Below are 22,215 nucleotides of genomic sequence, written 5' to 3' on the forward strand. Positions count from 1 at the left end.
GACCTGCTCCCTGCCTGTTCATTACATTGGTGTCGGAAGTGATCGGACCTTGCATCCACGACAGTGCGTGTGCTTTGCCGGTGAGCGCGTTCCTGTAAGGCGTTGAGTCGCAAGCTAGCGCGAGGACGCGCTCTTTGAAAGGAGTGTAACGACCCTGGGTTTATAAGCGCGGAAATCGACTCTGCCGTGCGAGCATGCTTTTGCGGCACAGTCGATAGCGCGCCGGACTTCGGGCTTGAAGGTCGAGGGTTCGAGACCTGCTCCCTGCCTGTTCATTACACTATATTACTCATAGGGTGATAGTAGATTTATTGTTTCAATTCTTAAAATGTTATTTTAACAAAATAACAATTACATGTTGTATTAAAAAAGAACAATGAAAAAGACATACATGGTCTTTTACAAAACAACAATGTAGAAGCAAGAATTAATTCCTTGAGTGTTGTATTTACTAATCACTTTTTCCCTGGCTAGTGGCATTGTGGTCTAGGGTTAAGGCTAAGTCTAGAGTATATTATCAACATTGCCTAATCATATATCTCATATGAAATGATCGTATTCTAAAGGTGGATGTAAATTCAACGTCTTGTGCGCCATTTTGCGGTGGTCCTGTGAGGGTCAAGTGTTAGTACACCGCTCTAATCCACTTTGAGTTAGATTCCTGGGCTGCCATTGGATTAGTCCTGAGAACACAACAATGGCTCGTTTTAATTCACCATAATCCCAGTGAATATTGAAAGCACTTTCATATGACTCTGTGGAGAAGAGGCTAAGGCCGAAATAAGAACCTCTCAGGGACGTAATAATATAGGAGATAAAATATCTACAAATGTCTTCTGTGAGTATCCATTTATACTCTTTTTATCCTATAAAATCTCGATTGAAGTTAAAATGTGGCTGTTTGTGTAAGATTAGGGTGAGATTGTGTAAATGTAGCATTTGACAGTAAAACAAGGCCAACTTTTTCCCATAGTAATGTCTCTGTTTCTCTGTGAGACAGAATAATGGGCTAGAAAACTATTTATTGTATATAGTATGCTTACTTCCTTTGTGTATTTCACATTTCCTATTCTTATTTATTGTGTTTTTTTTCCTAGTATTACATTGTTATTTATTACTGCATTGTTGGGGTTTTGAGTTTGCAAGAAACGCATTTCACGGTACTTGTGCATATGACATTACAATTTGAAACCAGCCATTTTAAAGGTTTACGGTATTACTACCCTGAGTTATACCGTGTTTGTTAAAAGTTACATTTTTGTTTGTCAACCACTCACATCAGACACAAATGTTTTTTTTAAAGTTTGCGTTTCAACACAACAGTACATTGTTCTGTGGGATACTTGTAGTAGAGTGAGTTCACTCAACTTTGAAACTCAATCTTTTATATCTTAGCACTTTTGAGTAATATAAACATTGTACTTGTAGAAACATTCATACATTTTGTGGTTGAAGTATCATGGTCAGAATAGGCTGATGTGATCAACATTAAACATATGATAATTGGCCTAAATATGGGCCTCCCTGGTTGGCCTGGCCATCTCTGATCTCAGCTGTTTCGTAACTTTATCCCAATTTGCTCCATAATCAGTGTTGTTAACCACCTCAGAAACCCTAGCGGGGGCTACCTGGGATAGGTTTGAACTTATTCTATATTTTTTTATTGTCCACATAATGTGGAAACTTTCACTAACATGAGTGACATCAAATCAACAACAGCAACAATATAAACCTACACTACTCTGTGTGGATCATGGAATCCTAGAATAAACCTTCCCCTGTTCTGTGTGGATCATGGAATCCTAGAATAAACCTTCCCCTGTTCTGTGTGGATCATGGAATCCTAGAATAAACCTTCCCCTGTTCTGTGTGGATCATGGAATCCTAGAATAAACCTTCCCCTGTTCTGTGTGGATCATGGAATCCTAGAATAAACCTTCCCCTGTTCTGAGAATACTCTCAACTCTATTTTGTTCTGCGAATTCTCCCTAAATAATATTTAACGTTTAAAAATACCTTGTGGGCTTCATGTTTTCATTGTAGTCCCCTACAACCAGTTGCGATTGGATGATCCTGCAGGTTGAACAGAAAAATGTAAGAAACATAATTATATTATATTATATTTTGGGGGTCTTTTCCGTCACTAAGAACCTAGCACACAATTTTACAATCATAGTAAGAGACATATAATTTGCTTAGCCCCTTAGTACACTGAACAAAAATATAAACGCATGTAAAGTGTAGGTCCAATGTTTTATTAGCTGAAATAAAAGATCCCAGACATTTTCCATACGCACAAAAAGCTTATTTCTCAAAAATGTGCACAAATTTGTTTACATCCCTATTGATGAGCATTTCTCCTTTGCCAAGATAATCCATCCACCTGACAGGTGTGGCATATCAAGAAGCTGATTAAACAGCATGATCATTACACAGGTGCACCTTGTGCTGGGGACAATAAAAGGCCACTCCAAAATGTGAAGTTTTGTCACACAACACAATGCCACAGTCTCAAGTTTTGAGGGAGCGTGCAATTTGCATGCTGGCTGCAGGAATGTCCACCAGAGCTGAATGTTAATTTCAGGCGCCTCCAACGTTGTTTAAGAGAATTTGGCAGTACGTCCAACCGGCCTCACAACCGCAGACCACGTGTATGGCGTCGTGTGGGCGAGCGGTTTGCTGATGTCAACGTTGTGAACAGAGTCCCCCATGGTGGTGGTGAGGTTTTGGTATGGGCAGGCATAAACTATGGACAACAAACACAATTGCAATTTACCTAAGGCAATTTGAATGCACAAAAATACAGTGATGAGATCCTGAGGCCCATTTTTTTTAAAAGGTATCTGTGACTAACAGATACATATCTGTATTCCCAGTCATGTGAAACCCATACATTAGAACCTACTTAATTTATTTCAATTGACTGATTTCCTCATTTGAAATTTGAACTCAGTAAAATCTTTGAAATTGTTGAATGTTGCGTTTATATTTCTGTTCAGTGTATTCTGCATGTCTTTCCCCTATTGTAAACCATACTCCCTATTTATACTAACCGTAACTCTATCAATGTGTTTTAATAGGCTATTAAGTTCTCTCTCCTCCCATTCATACTCCAGTTTGTGTCTATGTGAACGCCCTCTGGTAGATCAATGTTCGCGTCACCACCATGGATGCTGAGCTGGAGTTTGCCATCCTGCCCAGCACCACTGGCAAACAACTCTTCGACCAGGTACGTGGACAGGCGGACGGACGGACAGACAGACAGGTGGACGGACAGACAAGTTCCCTTGACTATGGACAAACAAGTGTTCTTCTTCTTCATTGTTGTGTAGATAGTGAAGACCATCGGGCTGAGAGAGACCTGGTTCTTTGGCCTACAGTACCAGGACAGCAAAGGCTTCTCTACCTGGCTCAAACTCAACAAGAGGGTGAGTACATCCTCACTATTCTCCTCAGACAGTAACAACATACAGGACTGCCTCTTCCGCTGCCCTGCGCTCCTTCTCCAGACGCTCTGCCTCCTCCTGGGCAAACGTCCTCTCCTTCTCCAGCTCCAGGGCCCTGCGAGTCCTCTCATCCAGCTCTACACACACACACACACACACACACAGAGTAAACACACATGCATGTAAACATACACACACACACACCCATGCTCATTCATTCACTTATTAACTCAATCATGTTGTTGCAATGCTGTAATGTCCCCAGGTGACAGCTCAGGATGTACGCAGGGAGAACCCTCTGTTGATAAAGTTCAGGGCCAAGTTCTACCCTGAAGACGTAGCTGAGGAACTGATCCAAGAGGCCACGCAACGACTTTTCTTCCTGCAGGTCACACACACACACACACACACACACACACACACACACACACACACACACACACACACACACACACGACTACATGCGCAAACACAGACGCGCACACACACATACATAAAATCAAAGTTAATTTGTCACGTTCACAGGAAACAACGGGTGTAAACAGTACAGAGAAATGTTTACTTACAAGCACTTCCTCAACAATGCAATGTTCAATATCAAAGGTAAAGGAATAGAAAATCCCAAAATAGGCTCTTATAAAGAGCACTGAGTCAATACTAGGTCAGACCAAAGATCAATAGCAACATGCTATCATAGGGAAGAGTAGACTATGTTGAGCCATTTTTTACATTCAGCATCACTACGTCAAGCGAAATATATTATTCTTTCTAACAAAGATCTCTACGTATATTTCAGAATGTGGTGAGTTTTAGGAACTCAGTCGGGGTCTCAACTTACACAAGGTCCAATTTAGAAATGTGGTTGTGCATCAGCAGTTTCTCTTGTTATGTCAGTCACTGACAGTCACTCAATTAGCCTGTGTCAACAAAAATGTTTTAGATAGCTGGCTAGACTAACTTAGTAATCTAAACTTGTAGTAATCATGGTCGAATAACCGACCGTGGGGCCCACATTAATTTTGTTAGTCACTCAGATATTAAAAACTGAAAACATTTCTCTCCACCCTGTAGCAAAATGTGAAGAATTGCAGCAAACTTGCTTTAATACCACAACATTTTCTCTACGCCCCATGGCAAAATGTGTAGAATTGCAGGAATTTACTCTAAAATGTCAAATTTTCTCTCCACTGTCAAGAGGAACATTTCTAAAAACAAAATGCCACGTAGGGCCCTCAAAAGGCTAGGGTTGGATGTGACTGCAGGTGAGGGTACGCAGACATCAAAGTTGCCCATCCCTGCTGTAAATATATTAATTTAAACATTACAGTGTTGAAATCATAGCTTGTCCAAAAAAAGTGGTCTCTTGGCACAACTTACCCTGGGTCTTGGGTAACTTGAACAAAGGGACAGGGTAAGTTGGTGCTGGTGTCCTGTTACAGTGGGTGCTGGTAGGTCAAAGTTTAATTCATGGAATGTGGGTGTGGTATATTGTATATCTTAAATGTATGCCTACATTCAGATTTACATTGAGGACACTTTCCTAATATTGAGTTGCAACCCCACTTTTGCCCACAAATATTTGGTCACGTGGCCTCCCGAGTAGCGCAGTGGTCTAAGGCAGTGCTAGCTGTTTCACTAGAGATTCTGGGTTCGAGTCCAGGCTCTGTCGCAGCCGGCCGCGACTGGGAGACCCATGGGGCGGCGCACAATTGGCCCAGTGTCGTCCAGATTAGGGGAGGGTTTGGTTGGCAGGGATGTCCTTGTCCCATCGCGCACTAGCGACTCCTGTGGCGGGCTGGGCGCAGTGCACGCTGACACGGTCGCAAGGTGTACGGTGTTTCCTCTGACACATTGGTGCGGCTGGCTTCCGGGTTAAGTGGGCATTGTGTCAAGAAGCAGTGCGGCTTGGTTGGGTTTCGGAGGACGCATGGCTCTCGACCTTCGCCTCTCCCGAGTCCGTACGGGAGTTGCAGCGATGAGACAAGACTGTAACTATCAATTGGATACAACGAAATTGGGGAGAAAAAGGGGTAACAAAAATGAATAATTAACAAAGAAAAAATATTTGGTCACATGATTCATTTTGTGTATAGTTTCCTAGAAACAAGGGTGGCTCAACTTACCCACTCTCCCCTACACATACAGTGCATTCGGAAAGTATTCACTTTTTCCACATTTTGTTACGTTACAGCCTTATTTTAAAATGGATTAAATCCGTTTTTTTCTCATCAATCTACATACAATACCCCATAATGACAAAGCTAATTTTTGCTAATTTATTAAAAATAAAAATCAGATATCACATTTACATAAGTATTCAGACCCTTTACTTAGTACTTTATTGAAGCACCTTGGCAGTGGTTACAGCCTCGCATCATCTTGGGTATGGTGCTACAAGCTTGGTACACCTGCAATTGGGAAGTTTCTCCCATTCTTTTCTGCAGATCCTCTCAAGCGCTGTCAGGTTGGATGGGGAGTATCGCTGCACAGCTATTTTCAGGGCTCTACAGAGATCGGGTTCAAATCTGGGCTCTGGCTGGGCCACTCAAGGACATTCAGACTTGTTCCGAGGCCACTCCTGCTTTGTCTTGGCTGTGTGCTTAGGGTTGTTGTCCTGATGGAAGGTGAACCTTTGCCCCAGTCTGATGTCCTGAGTGCTCTGGAGCAGGTTTTCATCAAGGATCTCTCTGTACTTTGCTCCATTCATCTTTCCCTCGATCCTGACTAGTCTTCCAGTCCCTGCTGCTAAAGAACATCCCCACAGGATGGTGCTGCCACCACCATGCTTCACCGTAGGGATGTTGCCAGGTTTCTTCCAGACGTGACGATTGGCATTCAGGACAAAGAGTTCGATCTTGGTTTCATCAGACCAGAGAGTCTTGTTTCTCATGGTCTGACTCCTTCAAGTGCCTTTTGGCAAACTCCATGTGGGCTGTCATGTGCCTTTTACTGAGGAGTGGCTTCCGTCTGGCCACTATACCATAAAGTCCTGATTTGTGGAGTACTGCAGAGACGGTTGTCCTTCTGGAAGGTTCTCCCATCTCCACAGAGGAACTCTGGAGCTCTGTAAGAGTGACCATCAGTTTCTTGGTCATCTTCCCCAGATCTGTTCCTCGACACAATTCTGTCTCGTAGCTCTACGGACAATTCCTTCGACCTCATGGCTTGGTTTTTGTGGGACCTTATATAGACAGGTGTGTGCCTTTCCAAAACATGTCCAATAAATTGAATTTACCACAGGTGGAAGCCAATCAAGTTGTAGAAACATCTTAAGGATGATAAATGGAAACAGGATGCACCTGAGCTCAATTTCGAGTCTCACATTAAAGGGTTTGAATACTTATGTAAATAATGTATTTCATATTTGAATTGTTTTTAATTTGCCCCCAAAAATTATGAGGAACATTTTTATTTTATCTATTTTAGAAAAAGGCTGTACTGTAGCATAATGTGGAAAAAGTCAAGGGATTTGAATACTTTCCGAATGCACTGTATGTGTATTAAGATGTACACAGGTTAGACACACACACACACACACTGTTTATAATGTATGTCACTGCAGGTGAAGGAGGGCATCCTGAATGATGATATCTACTGTCCTCCTGAGACAGCTGTGCTGTTGGCCTCCTACTCTGTTCAGACCAAACATGGAGACTACAAGAAGGACTACCACTTCCCTGGTTACCTCAGCAGGGACAAGCTGCTTCCCCAGAGGTGTGTCGTCTCTCCCTGTCCCCCTGTGTGACATACCTCAGCCCACAAACAGAAGCTAAACTGGTGAAACAGTCCACTGAATTTGTTGATCTTCTATGATCATTTTGAAGAGAGATCTATTCCAAGTCTCCCTGATTGTTGTCTTCCATACTCAGATCAGTGTTGGGGTCAATTCCATTTCATTTAGCAGACACTCTTATCTAGAAAGATTTAAGTGCGTTGCTCAAAGGCACATCAACGGATCACCTAGTCTGCTCCGGGATTTGAACCAGCAACCTTTTGGGTACCGGCCCAACGCTCTTAACTACTAGGCTACCGTCTTCTCTCTACCCTCCTAATTGACCCTTCTCGTGTCCTCTACCCTTAGGGTTCTGGAGCAGCACAAGCTGAACAAGGAGCAGTGGGAGAATAGGATAAAGGTGTGGCATGAGGAGCACAAGGGAGTGCTGAGGTAAGACCACATGTCCTCTCTACTCACAGTCCAATCCAAGTAACACTGGCTTACTTGTATTGCACTGATTTTACACTGATGTACACAATATTAAGAACACCTTCCTAATATTGAGTTTCACCCCCCTCTTTTGCCCTCAGAACAGCCTCAATTCGCCCCCGGGGCATGGACTTTATAAGGTGTCGAAAACGTTGCACAGGGATGCTGGCCCATGTTGACTCCAATGCTTCCCACAGTTGTGTCAAGTTGGCTGGATGTCCTTTGGGTGGTGGACCATTCTTGATACACATGGGAAACTGTTGAGTGTGAAAAACCCAGCAGCTTTGCAGTTCTTGACCCAAACCTGTGTGCCTGGCACCTACTACCAGACCCCGTTCAAAGGCACTTAAATATTTTGTCTTGCCCATTCACCCTCTGAATGGCACACATACACAATCCATGTCTCAAGTCTTAAACATCCTTCTTTAACCTGTCTCCACTCCTTCATCTCCCATAATTGAAGTGGATTTAAAAAACCCTAATGTCAATGTCCGCACTCCTGTGGAAATCTAATTAGCATAATAAACAGATCCCCATGAAAAATATGTCAGTTTAAGCTAAAGATATCTTTTGTTTGCATTGGATATGTCTCAATCCACCACATTCGGACTTCTGCATATGTTTGTAAGACCATGAGACATCCCAGAAATCTCACAAAATCGTCTGTAGCATCCTAACGGTTTGGCCTACAAACCCCTCTATGGGAAGATGAGACTCTCACGAACACAATAGTTTTCTCCTTTTTGCCCTACGACCCCCACAAGCGTCTTGGTACTCGTCTGAAGTCAGTACAGCCGATCTGCCAACTTCTGTCTGTAGCATCCGAACAGTTTGGGCTACACACTAATATGACCCCTCTGTGGAAAGGTCTCACGAACACATACACATTTTTTGTTGGTTGTTTTGCTCCACAGGCCTCACAAGACTCGTCTGAAGGACCCCCGGTACCAGTTGAAAAAATGTATGGAATTATATATGGAGAATGTTTAGTGCCAAAATAAGGGGTTAAATACATGTATAAAAATGTAAAAAAACAACAACAAATGTTTCCTGATCTTTCTTATATCTCTCAGATATAGGACAGACACTTCAGAACAAACTTCCTTTAGATTTTTTGGGGGACTATCTGTTATTCAATGCATTTGCTAATAGCAGTAAGACCAAATTAAAATATGAATCAAATAATAATACTTTTTTGGATACATCAAGTGGTCTTAAAATTCAAAATAAAATATCTAAATGATCCCTGGTACGACCTTCTTAAAACAATTCCCTCCCCCGGCATATAGACAGGGTTTAGTCTGTAGACTGTAGAGGGTTTAGGTGACATTAATAAGAGATCATAGCTTTCACCTGGATTCACCTGGTCAGTCTATGTAATGGAAAGGGCAGGTGTCCTTAATGTTTTGTCCACTCAGTGTATGTAGAATGTGCTAAGCATCATGATAGCTGCATACAGAGCATCTTTCTCACTGATTGTCTGTGTCTATGTGTGTCTGTGTCTGTCTCTGTGTCAATTTGTCCCCAGAGAGGATGCCATGGTGGAGTATCTGAAGATAGCTCAGGATCTAGAGATGTATGGAGTCAACTACTTCAGCATCAAGAACAAGAAGGGTTCAGAGCTGTGGCTGGGGGTAGACGCTCTGGGCCTCAACATATACCAGAACACTGACAAGTAGGAACCTTTAACTACACTGAACAAAAATATAAACTCAATATGTAAATTTAGCAGTGTCCCATGGTGGCGGTGGGGTTATGGTATGAGCAAGGCATAAACTACGGACAACGAACACAATTGCATTTTATCGATGGCAATTTGAATGCACAGAGATACCGTGATGAGATCCTGAAGCCCATTGTCATGTCATTCATCTGCTGCCATCACCTCATGTTTCAGCATGATAATGCACGGCCCCATGTCGCAAGGATCTGTATTCCAGGATTCCTGGAAGCTGAAAATGTCCCAGTTCTTCCATGGCCTGCATACTCACCAGACATGTCACCCATTGAGCATGTTTGGAATGCTCTGGATCGACATGTACAACAGCTTGTTCCATTTCACACCAATATTGAGCAACTTCACACAGCCATTGAAGAGAAGTGGGACAACATTCCACAAGCCACAATCAACAGCCTGATCAACTCTATGTGAAGGAAATATGTTGTGCTGCATGAGGCAAATGGTGGTCTCGCCAGATACTGACTGGTTTTGTGATCCAAGGCCCTCCCTTTTTTTTAAGGTATCTGTGACCAACAGATGCATATCTGTATCCCCAGTCATGTGAAATCCATAGATCAGGGCCTAATGAATTTATTGACTGATCTCCTTATATGAACTGTAACTCAGTAAAATCTTTGAAGTTGTTGCGTTTATATTTTTGTTCAGTATAGATTGGAATTCTCCGTAGATCATCATGACATTAGACTACTTTTGAAGTCTGAAAACATTGGATAAACTTTGATTTTGGAGTGAACTATTCTACAGTGTTTTCTTTTATAGGATGACCCCTAAGATCGGCTTCCCATGGAGTGAGATCAGAAACATTTCCTTCAACGACAAGAAGTTTGTTATAAAGCCCATGGACAAGAAAGCCCCGGTACGTCACCTCTGTTTCTTTATCTGCTGTGTATTTGGTTATAATTCAAACCTCTGATAGTACCTGTTTGTTAAGTATAAAAAAAGGTCACTTCATTTTTGCAAGAGGCACTGATAACTACATTTGTGGTAAATGAGTCTGTTCCAGGATTTTGTGTTCTACGCCCCTCGTCTACGGATCAACAAGCGTATCCTGGCGCTGTGCATGGGGAACCATGACCTGTACATGAGGAGGAGGAAGCCAGACACCATCGAGGTCCAACAGATGAAAGCCCAGGCCCGCGAGGAGAAGACTAAGAGACAGATGGAGAAGTGAGGACAGAGACATGGAGAAAAGAGAGAGAGAGAGAGAGTGATAGAGATGAGTTTGTTAGCAGGTGTTTACTCATCCCTCGTATCCCTCGTTCCAGAGCTCTGCTTGAGAGCGAGAAGAAGAAGAGAGAGAATGCGGAGAAGGAGACAGAGAAGATCGCCAGAGAAACCATGGAGCTGATGGGCAGACTGAAACAGATTGAGGAAGAGACCAAGAAAGCTCAGGAAGGTCAGACTCATTCTGTCGTCTGACAGTGTGTGTGCTGTATGTGCATGCATGCTTGTGTGTGTTCATATTATTCTGTCTGTGTGTGTGTGTGTGTGTGTGTGTGTGTGTGTGTGCGTGTGTGTGTGTGTGCGTGTGTGTGTGTGTGTGTGTGTGTGTAGAGCTGGATGAGAGGACTCGCAGGGCCCTGGAGCTGGAGAAGGAGAGGACGTTTGCCCAGGAGGAGGCAGTGCGTCTGGAGAAGGAGCGCAGGGCAGCGAAAGAGACCAAGGCAGCCCTCCTACAGCAGTCAGAGAGCCAGATGGAGAACCTGGTACACACACACACACACATAGACAGACACACAGCCACACACACAGCCACACACACATAGACAGACAGACACACAGTCACACACAGCCACACACACACACACACACACGCACACACATAGTCAGACAGAGACAGAGAGACAGACAGACACAAAGCCACACAGACAGACAGACAGACAGACAGACAGACAGACAGACAGACAGACAGACAGACAGACAGACAGCACACAAAGACAGATGCACAAACAGACAGCTACACACACATAGAGTCACACACAGAGTCACACATAGAGTCACACATAGAGTCACACATAGTCACAGACATACAGACATACAGACAGACAGACAGACAGACAGACAGACAGACAGACAGACGCATACACACACATACACACAATAACATACGCACTATACATACACATGGATTTAGTACTGTAGATATGTGGTGGTGGAGTAAGGGCCTGAGGGCACACAGTGTGTTGTGAAGTCTGTGAATGTATTGTAATGTTTTTAAAATTGTATAAACTGCCTTAATTTTGCTGCTTTGGCAGCAGCTAATGGGGATCCATAATAAATCCAAATCCAAATAGACAGACAGACAGACAGACGGACACTAGGAGAATCATTTATTATTCTAAGGTTCCTTTTCCAGGCTACTGATCTGACCTCTAAGATCTCCCTTCTGGAGGACGTCAATCAGAAGAAGGACGACGATACAAAGAGATGGCAGAAAAGGGTGAAAGAATAAATTAATAAATGAAGGAATGAATGTGTGTGTGATAGCGTAACCCTCTATCTAACCACAGTGATTCAATGTGAGTGTGAGTGAGTGAGTGTGAGTGAGTGAGTGTGTGTGAGTGAGTGTGTGTGAGTGAGTGTGTGTGAGTGAGAGTGTGTGAGTGAAAGTGTGTGAGTGATAGCGTTATCCTCTATCTAACCACAGTGATTCAATGTGAGTGAGAGTGTGTGAGTGAGAGTGTGTGAGTGAGAGTGTGTGAGTGTGATAGCATTATCCTCTAACCACAGTGCTTCAGTGTGAGCGAGCGTGTGTGTGAGCGAGCGTGTGTGTGAGCGAGCGTGTGTGTGAGCGAGCGTGTGTGAGCGAGCGTGTGTGTGAGCGAGCGTGTGTGAGCGTGTGTGTGAGTGAGCGTGTGTGTGAGTGAGCGTGTGTGAGTGAGCGAGCGTGTGTGAGTGAGCGTGTGTGTGTGAGCGAGCGTGTGTGTGTGAGCGAGCGTGTGTGAGCGAGCGTGTGTGTGTGATAGCGTTATCCACTTCGAGCGGTCATGTGTGTGTTCGTCGTCTGGCGGTCATGGTGGAGGTTGATTTGGAGTTGAAGACTAAAGTCATCAGTGTCCACATCCAGGACTCTGTGCAGGGGGACCACGACGAGACTGACGAGAGCAGCGCCGAGGCCAGTGCCGAGCTGACATCACCAGGCATGGTCAGAGACCGCAGCGAGGAGGAACGCATGACGGAGGCTCAGAAGAATGAACGGCTACAGAAACACCTCAAGGTCAGAAACGCCTAACTTAAAGGGAAACTCTACTTTTTTCCCCCCATTAGTCCACTGTTGATACGGTCCCAAAATGTTTTTCATGTCAGCAGTCAAGTTGTCAAGATATTGGATTTTCATGAAGCAAAGTGTCACCAACCACATCATGATGACGATGTAAAAGGCATCAAAGGTGACACTTTGCTTCCTGAAAGTCCAATATCTTGAAAAATTGGCTGCTGACATGCAAAACATTATGGGACCCTATTAACAGTGGACTAATGAAACAAATACTAAAATTATGTTTTTAAGCGAAGTTCCCCTTTAACCCATAACCTATGACCTTTAATTAACCCTAACCCATAACCTTTAATTAACCCTAACCCATAACCTATGCCCTTTAATTAACCCTAACTCATGACCATGACGGAGGCCTAGAAGAACAAACGGCTGAAGAAACACCTCACCACCTCAAGGTCAGACACAGTCAGACCCTAACTTAACCCATAACGCATTTGTATTTATTAAGGATCCCCTACTCTTCCTGGGGTCCAGCAACATTAAGGCAGTTATATACAATTTAAAATATTACATGACATTACATTTACATTTACGTAATTTAGCAGACGCTCTTATCCAGAGCGACTTACAAATTGGTGCATTCACCTTATGATATCCAGTGGAACAACCACTTTACAATAGTACATCTATATCTTTTAGGGGGGGGGGGGTTAGAAGGATTACTATATCCTATCCAAGGTTACATTTCATAACACTTTTCACAACACATTGTGCTCCCTCAGGCCACTACTCTATTATCACATATCTACAATACAAAATCCATGTGTACGTGTGTGTAGATGTCTGTGTGTGTGTGTCTCTTCACAGTCCAAGCTGTTCCATAAGGTGTATTTTTATCTGTTTTTTAAATCTAATTTTACTGCTTGCATCAGTTACTTGATGTGGAATAGAGTTCCATGTAGTCATGGCTCTATGTAGTACTGTGCACCTCCCATAGTCTGTTCTGGACTGTGAAGAGACCTCTTATGGCATGTCTTGTGGGGTATGCATGGGTGTCTGAGCTGTGTGCCAGTAGTTTAAACAGACACCTCGGTGCATTCAGCATGTCAACACGCCTTACAAAAACAAGTAGTGGTGAAGTCAATCTCTCTTCCACTTTGAGCCATGAGAGATTAGCTCTCCGTGTATATTTAAGGGCCAGCCGTGCTGCCCTGTTCTGAGCCAATTCTAATTTTCTGAGGTCCCTTTATGTGGCACCTGACCACACGACTGAACAGTAGTCCAGGTGAGACAAACTAGGGCCTGTAGGACCTGCCTTGTTGATAGTACTGTTAAGAAGGTAGAGCATCGCTTTATTATGGACAGACTTCTCCCCATCTTAGCTACTTTTGTATCAATATGTTTTGACCGTGACAGTTTACAATCCAGGGTAACTCCAAGCAGTTTAGTCACCTCAACTTGTTCAATTTCCACATTATTTATTACAAGATTTAGTTGAGGTTTAGGTTTTAGTAAATGATTTGTCACAAATATAATGCTTTTAGTTTTTGAAATATTTAGGACTAACTTATTCCTTGCCACCCATTCAGAAACTATCTGCAGCTCTTTATAAGTGTTGCAGTCATTTCAGTTGATGTGGTAGTGAGTCACTACACACGTCACTCAAAGCTGGTGGCATGTCGTTAGTAAAGACTGAAAAAAGTAACGGTCTAGACAGCTGCCCTGGGGAATTCCTGATTCTACCCGGATTATGTTGGAGAGGCTTCCATTAAAGAACATCCTCTGTGTTCTGTTAGACAGGTAACTCTTTATCCACAATATAGCAGGGGGTGTAAAGCCATAACACATATTTTTTCCAGCAGCAGACTATGATCGATAATGTCAAAAGCCGCACTGCAGTCTAACAAAACAGCTCATAAAATCTTTTTATTATCAATTTCTCTCAGCCAATCATCAGTCATTTGTGTAAGTGCCGTACTTGTTGAATGTCCTTCCCTATAAGCGTGCTGAAAGTCTGTTGTCAATTTGTTTAGAGTAAAATAACATTGTATCTGGTCAAACACCAATTTTTTCCAGAAGTTTAATAAGGGTTGGTAACAGGCTGATTGGTCGGCTATTTGAGTAGGTAAAGGGGGATTTACTACTCATTTATTTATTTTCTTATTTTTTTAACCCATTTTCTTCCCAATTTCGTGTTATCCAATTGGTAGTTACAGTCTTGTCCCATCGCTGCAACTCCCGTACGGACTCGGGAGAGGCGAAGGTCAAGAGCCTTGCGTCCTCCAAAACACCACCCAGCCAAGCCGCACTGCTTCTTGACACACTGCTTGCTTAACCTGGAAGCCAGCCGAGGAAACTCCGTACACCTGGCGACCGTGTCAGCGTGCATTGCGCCTGGCCCGCCACCAGGAGTCGCTAGTGTGTGATGGTACAAGAACATCCCTGCCGGCCAAACCCTCCTCTAACCCGGACGACGCTGGGCCAATTATACGCCGCTCCATGGGTCTCCCGGTCACAGCCGGCTGCGACAGAGCCTGGACTCAAACCAGGATCTCTAGTGGCACAGCTAGCACTGCCTTAGACCACTGCGCCACTCCGGAGACGGGCTTTACTATTCTTGGGTCAAGGAATGACTTTGGCCTGATGACACACTTTCTAGTAGGCTTAGATTGACGATAGAGCAAATAGGAGTGGCAATATCGTCTGCTATTATCCTCATTCATTTCCCATCCAGGTTGTCAGACACCGGTGGCTTGTCATTGTTGATAGACAACCATAATTTTTTCACTTCTTCCACACTCCATGACCTTTAACCTTAACAGATGACCCTAATTCATGACCATGACAGAGGCCCAGCAGAATGAACGGCTGACGATACAAAAGCCAGACCCTACCTTATTTAACATATAACCTGTGGCCCTAACCTAACCATAATTCTGCATGGTTGGGTTCAGTCCTGACTAAATGTAAAAATGTCCTCAAACCCTGAGCTCTGAAATGAGAGCTATGGTTCTTAGACCACATGCGTTACATATGTACCACACATTCATTCCATGTATAGTACATTATTGTCACGACTTACGCCGAAGTCGGGTCCTCTCCTTGTTCGGGCGGCGCTCGGAGGCGCCGGTCTTCTAGCCATCATCGATCCACTTTTCATTTTCCATGTGATTTGTCTTCTTTTTCCTCACACCTGTTTTCAATATCCTCAATTACTTGTTGTGTATTTAACCCTCTGTTCCCCCCTTGTCTTTGTGTGGCATTGTTTATTGTAAGTGCTTGTGCGCGACGGGTTTTTGTACCCATATCTGCTTATTTTTATGCCGTTGGTTTTGCTATTAAACTGCTCCGGCAATTACCAAGTTCTGCTCTCCTACTTCTGACTTCCCTGCCACTGGTTACGCACCCCTTACAATTATATTGACGCTCCACAAGTTTATTTGTGTCCTTGTTTTCCGTTTGTCCTCAGGCCCTGAGTAGTGAGTTGGCCAGCGCTCGAGACGACAGTAAGAATACTCCCAACGACCTGATCCACGCGGAGAACGTTAAGGCCGGCCGGGACAAGTACAGGACCCTCCGTCAGATACGACAGGGCAACACCAAGCAACGCATCGACGAGTTTGAGTCCATGTGAGGGATAGAGAAAATGCGAATGAGAGAGAAGGTGTGTGTGTTTGTGTGGGAGTGTGAGAGAGAGAGAACAAGAGTCTGTACTGAATCTATGTATTTAAATGGGAGTCATATAGGCAGGTACAGTGTAATTACTAAGTCATTAATGCCTCTCCCCAATAGTGTGTTGTCTCCTGTGACTAAAGAGTGCCAACTTCATAGTATTTGTAGTTTGGTCAAGTAAAATTCTGTGGACTATAGACTGTAGGCTACTAGTACCACAATCAAAGTGAGTGATGATAGTATTAATCATAATATATCATCATTTATGCAGCTTTTGCTCATGGTTTTTGTAATCTTGAAATGAATCTATGCAAAATAATTATTAGCTGATATAGCATGAAAACCATATTTTTCTGTATGGATAGATTAGTGAGAGGAAGGGTATGGATAGATTAGTGACGGCAAGGGTTTGAGCTTAATTGCAATATTTTCTTAGGCTGTTATTTCACAGGTACAGTTGAAGTCGGAAGTTTACATACACTAAGTTGACTGTGCCTTTAAACAGCTTGGAAAATTCCAGAAAATGATGTCATGGCGTTAGAAGCTTCTGATAGGCTAATTGACATCATTTGAGTCAATTGGAGGTGTACCTGTGGATGTATTTCAATGCCTACCTTCAAACTCAGTGCCTCTTTGCTTGACATCATGGCAAAATCAAAAGAAATCACCCTAGACCTCAGAAAAAAAATTGTAGACCCCCACAAGTCTGGTTCATCCTTGGGACCAATTTCCAAATGCCTGACGGTACCACGTTCATCTGTATAAACAATAGTACGCAAGTATAAACACCATGGGACCATGCAGCCGTCATACCGCTCAGGAAGGAGACTCGTTCTGTCTCCCAAAACAACAGCAAAGGACCTTGTGAAGATGCTGGAGGAAACCGGTACAAAAGTATCTATTTCCACAGTAAAACAAGTCCTATATCGACATAACCTGAAAGGATGCTCAGCAAGGAAGAAGCCTCTGCTCCAAAACCGCCATAAAAAAGCCAGACTACGGTTTGCAACTGCACATGGGAACAAAGACCGTACTTTTTGGAGAAATGTCCTCTGGTCTGATGAAACAAAAATAGAACTGTTTGGCCATAATGACCATCGTTATGTTTGGAGGAAAAAGGGGGAGGCTTGCAAGCCGAAGAACACCATCCCAACTGTGAAGCACGGGGTGGCAGCATCATGTTGTGAGGGTGCTTTGCTGCAGGAGGGACTGGTGCACTTCACAAAATAGATGGCGTCATGAGGAAGGAATATTATGTGGATATATTGAAGCAACATCTCAAGACATCAGTCAGGAAGTTAAAGCTTGGTCGCAAATGGGTCTTCCAAATGGACAATGACCCGAAGCATACTTCCAAAGTTATCGCTTAAGGACAACAAAGTCAAGGTATTGAGGTCAGGGCTTTGCGATGGCCACTCCAATCTAATAGAAAATTTGTGGGCAGAACTGAAAAAGCGTGTGCGAGCAAGGAGGCCTACAAACCTGACTCAGTTACACCAGCTCTGTCAGGAGGAATGGGCCAAAATTCACCCTACTTATTGTTGGAAGCTTGTGGAAGGCTACCCGAAACATTTGACCCAAGTTAAACAATTTAAAGGCAATGTTACCAAATACTAATTGAGTGTATGTAAACTTCTGACCCACTGGGAATGTGATGAAAGAAAGAAATAAAAGCTGAAATAAATCATTATCTCTACTATTATTCTGACATTTCACATTCTTAAAATAAAGTGGTGATCCTAACTGACCTAAGACAGGGAATTCTTACTACGATTAAATGTCAGGAATTGTGAAAAACTGAGTTTAAATGTATTTGACTAAGGTGTATGTAAACTTCAGACTACAACTGTATCAATGAGTACAACATCCTTTGCAAAGGGTTTTGCTATGACTCCAATAAATACTATTAACCAACACTGAATATGTGTTGAGTGCTGTGTATATAGCTACTGTATCACTCTAGGCATATATTATTATACTTGATGTGAGTGTGTTGTTTTATGTGTGTGTGCGTGCGTGCGTGCGTGCAAGTCTGACATTTGTTTGTATGGAGTGTGTGTGTTTTTCAGTAGGCCTGTTATGACTGAAAACATACAGTAAGGACTTTAAAAAAAAAATGATATTGATTCCACATGTAAGATAACCAGCTGGAACAAAAATGTTGTTGAGCCAACTCACAATCCTATTGCAGCTGGTTGCTTTAAGTTGAATCAACATCTCTTTTTTTTACAGTGTTATGAAAGGTTTACTATTCTGGAAGACAAATTCTCTCCCTAGGGAAAATATAGTTATCTTCTTTGGGAAGTAGGCCATTAAGCAGCTCAGTTACATTACATTTGAGTCATTTAGCAGAAGCTCTTATCCAGATAGACTTACAGTTAGTGCATTCATCTCAAGATACTGTAACATGGTGGTCATAGTAAGTACATTTTTCCTCATTAAGGAATATAAGTTATGTTGAAAGATAACAATCCCAGTTGCAACAGAAACTCACCCTGCAGGTGCCATGCGGTATGTATGTACTCTAGACCTGCAAAGTGCCTATTGCCTATTAAAAAATGTTTATAAAATACTTGACCCATTTACACTCAATGTTTGATAACACTTTCCTACAAACCTCTATCACAAGGCATGATATAGGCTACATAAATGAATAATCCTGTCATAACATGTGACATATAATCTTTGAAGTAATCTTATGATTTATGGTCCCGTATAGCTCAGTTGGTAGAGCATGGAGGACCAGTACGAAAAATGTATAACAATGTATGCGCTCAGCACTGTAATTCACTCTGGATAAGATCATCTGTTAAATGACTCAAATGTTAAAAAATAAATAAAATAAAAAAGTATGTCAACTGACATGCTGCCATTACACAAACGGAACAAGTGTTGCGACATAGCTTTCAATCACTTTTTTAAAACCCATTACCGGAGAGTCTGTGGTCAGAAAAGCACTGTAACAAGTCACTGTTGTGTTATTACACTGAAGGACGAGGAGAGCACACACTGTTTTGACTGGGAGATAAGACGAACCAGCAACAGAAGCACTCTTGTCTCTACAACTTTATTACAAATATATTTTAAATATACTTTACAGTGAGAATAGCAACAGTCAAATAAGTAACAGACAGATTTAGATCAACATAGATTTAGAACCATATACATTTAGAACAATGTGTTATAAACAGACCATAATAACACGGTAGAGAATAATGCACTTTACCCCACACAAGTCTCCTCTTGGACACGCGCCAGCCATTCCCTTCACTGAGCTGCGGAGAGGTCACACCCGAATGAGCAAAGCGCGGAGACGTCGAAGTGACTTGTTATTAATGTAGGATCCCGTAGTTCGATGTGGTTATGGGTGGTGGCCAGACATAACGACATAGCAGGATTCTCCGTTGACACGGTTGCGTCTACTCTCACATTACGGAAAAAAATTTTTTGTAGCTCCTCGAGTTTTAGGTTCTACTGTGCAAAACGGAGACCTAGAGATTTACGTTTTTGTTTGGAACCGTGCGCGTCTGTGACGGAATCAAAACAACAATGCAGAGTGGCACAAATAAATCACATACTGAATTAAGTGACGCGGTGTCAGTGTCTTTGGGTTTGAGTTCGCAGTTTAACGAGATAGTGGATAATGGACGGGGCAACACTCCGCTCTCTGCAGACAGCGGCCCAAATCTCGGAAACCGTTTCTCCGTCTCAGAGGATTTTGGAGCTGGCGCCAGTTTGACCTCAGAGTTAACCACCCAGATGCCAAGGAAAACCATAATTATATCAAATGGGCCATCATTCGAAGTAAATCAAGACATTTATGGACCAAATGGCTTGGGTTTTTTACAGACCTTGGAGCGCGAAAGGGACAGCGAATGGAAAGTGACAAGGCCTACGCACGATTTGGAGATGGCCCAAGGTCTCCGTAAAAACTCAGACATGTTCGTGAATCTGGATAACGGTAACGCAGTGCCCTCTCAGTTTGACGAACTGTTTCCTTTAAGTTCTCCATTACGTAAAGACCCCCCAGGCCTGGTGTTTGGTAGGGACTTTCCGGACACATCGACGTTCAATGACCAAATCCAAAGCAGCCGTAACATCAAACTCGAACCAGGGCATGAGCGACCCTATCCGGTGGCGGATGGATCTTGGTTCTGTAAATATTGTGACAACGGAAATTGCATGTCTCGTGGAGCACGTAAACCCTTTCCCTGCACCTCGTTCCCTGGGGTTAACTATACGGACTATGGCTCTGGGATGCCACAGGAGTTTCATGTTCAGGCGCAAAATTACCAACGTGTGATGATGGGCGAAAGGGGTCTCCAAGTGTATCACTCCGCTATCAAGAAGGATAGTTCTGGATTGATGGGTGCTGACCCCAGCTTGAGGTAGAAATACTCTTTATAAGACATTTCATTTAAATTGTTTGTTTGTTTCACATAATACCTAGCGGGCCAGAGGCACATGACTGTAGCTTCTCTAACTATGTTTGTGTCATCATTACAAAACAACAGTAACATCAGTTGTTATAATCAGTCAAATTCAATAATAGTTGTAATGCCATCAGTTATATTGGTATGACTGTATTATGTAGAGTTAAGTGTTATGATGCTTCCGGATGGCACCATATTCCCTATGCGTCTTGCCATTTGAGATGCAGATTTACAGCTTACTTGGTAAAATAAGGGTAAAAAAACAAAAACATTCTGACCAGACCAAAACCATACGTGCGTCCGCATGCCCTATCACGCATGTTGATTTTGTCCACCACACACCAGACAAGATCAGGACACACAAGTTGAAATATCAAAACAAACTCTGAACCAACTATATTAATTTGGGGACAGGTCGAAAATAATTAAACATTTATGGCAATAGCTAGCTAGCTTGCTGTTGCTAGCTAATTTGTCCTGTGATATAAACATTGGGTTGTTATTTTATCTGAAATGCACAAGGTCCTCTACTCCGACAATTAATCCAACGATAAAAGGGTAAACCGAGAGTTTCTAGTAATCTATCCTACTTCAGGCTTTTTCTTCTTTTTTGGACTTGATATGGCAGTTGGCAACCAACTTTAAGGTGCATTACCACTACCAACTGCGCTGGAGTGTGGACCTCAGTTCATCTTTCAATCACCCACGTGGGTATATGTTCCTAAAAACCAATGAGGAGATGACGCATGGGCATACAGTGAGGGGAAAAAAGTATTTGATCCCCTGCTGATTTTGTACGTTTGCCCACTGACAAAGAAATGTCACTGGCGTCGTATGAATTGGACCAAAATGCAGCGGGTACGTGAATGCTCATTTTCTCTTTATTAAATTAAAATGAACACTGAACAAAAAGAACAACGAAAACAGTCTTGTCAGGTGCAACAAACACTAAACAGGAAACAACCACCCACAAACACAAGCTGAAAAACCTCTACTAAATAGGACCTCCAATCAGAGGCAACAAGAAACAGCTGCCTCCAATTGAAGGTCAAAGAAAAACCCTGAACATAGAAATAGAAAAACAAGACACGGACATAGAAATATACTAACATAGAACATATACCAAAACCCCCGAAACACATAAAACAAACACCCCCTGCCACACCCTGACCAAACTACAATAACAAACAACCTCTTTTACTGGTCAGGACGTGACAAATGATCAGTTTATAATTTTAATGTTAGGTTTATTTGAACAGTGAGAGACAGAATAACAACAAGCTGATTGATTGCTTCTGTAGACAGGTGTCTTTTATGCAGGTAACAAACTGAGATTAGGAGTACACTCTTAAAGGGAGTGCTCCTAATCTCAGTTTGTTACCTGTATAAAAGACACCTGTCTACAGAAGCAATCAATCAATCAGATTCCAAACTCTCCACCATGGCCAAGACCAAAGAGCTCTCCAAGGATGTCAGAGACAAGATTGTAGACCTACACAAGG

At 42.8% G+C, this 22,215-nt stretch overlaps 2 protein-coding genes and 2 long non-coding RNA genes across 5 annotated transcripts in view; 2 read left to right on the forward strand and 2 right to left on the reverse strand.

Annotated features, from left to right (window-relative positions):
• Positions 1 to 294: 294 nt before the first annotated feature.
• LOC115168007 (uncharacterized) lies at positions 295 to 2,333 on the reverse strand. The gene is made up of 2 exons (XR_003870607.1): positions 2,017 to 2,333; positions 295 to 683 (listed from the first exon to the last, which is right to left on the reverse strand). It is a non-coding gene; the product is annotated as an uncharacterized LOC115168007 (long non-coding RNA).
• On the forward strand, positions 658 to 16,244 carry LOC115167985 (moesin). 2 transcript variants are annotated; one of them, XM_029722803.1, is made up of 15 exons: positions 658 to 838; positions 2,044 to 2,094; positions 3,146 to 3,229; positions 3,333 to 3,428; positions 3,712 to 3,834; positions 7,009 to 7,160; positions 7,528 to 7,611; positions 9,179 to 9,325; positions 10,151 to 10,247; positions 10,395 to 10,558; positions 10,657 to 10,787; positions 10,946 to 11,097; positions 11,748 to 11,831; positions 12,459 to 12,608; positions 16,078 to 16,244. In XM_029722803.1, the coding sequence occupies exons 1-15, from the start codon at positions 830 to 832 to the stop codon at positions 16,240 to 16,242; spliced, it is 1,689 nt and encodes a 562-aa protein (XP_029578663.1). In that variant the 5' UTR covers positions 658 to 829; the 3' UTR covers positions 16,243 to 16,244. The 2 variants fall into 2 exon arrangements, with proteins under 2 accessions (XP_029578663.1, XP_029578672.1); XM_029722812.1 differs by lacking the exon at positions 2,044 to 2,094.
• LOC115168002 (uncharacterized) lies at positions 15,388 to 19,585 on the reverse strand. Its single transcript, XR_003870606.1, has 2 exons — positions 19,507 to 19,585; positions 15,388 to 15,801 (listed from the first exon to the last, which is right to left on the reverse strand). It is a non-coding gene; the product is annotated as an uncharacterized LOC115168002 (long non-coding RNA).
• The window catches only part of LOC115167995 (androgen receptor), a 34,864-nt gene continuing 32,204 nt past the window's right edge, over positions 19,556 to 22,215 (forward strand). Inside the window, exon 1 of the mRNA XM_029722826.1 lies at positions 19,556 to 20,668. Coding sequence (XP_029578686.1) covers positions 19,830 to 20,668 — 839 coding nt within the window. The 5' untranslated portion in view covers positions 19,556 to 19,829. The remainder of the gene's footprint in view (positions 20,669 to 22,215) is intronic.

Source organism: Salmo trutta, chromosome 3 (assembly GCF_901001165.1).
Source record: "Salmo trutta chromosome 3, fSalTru1.1, whole genome shotgun sequence".
Classification (NCBI taxonomy): Eukaryota; Metazoa; Chordata; class Actinopteri; order Salmoniformes; family Salmonidae; genus Salmo; species Salmo trutta.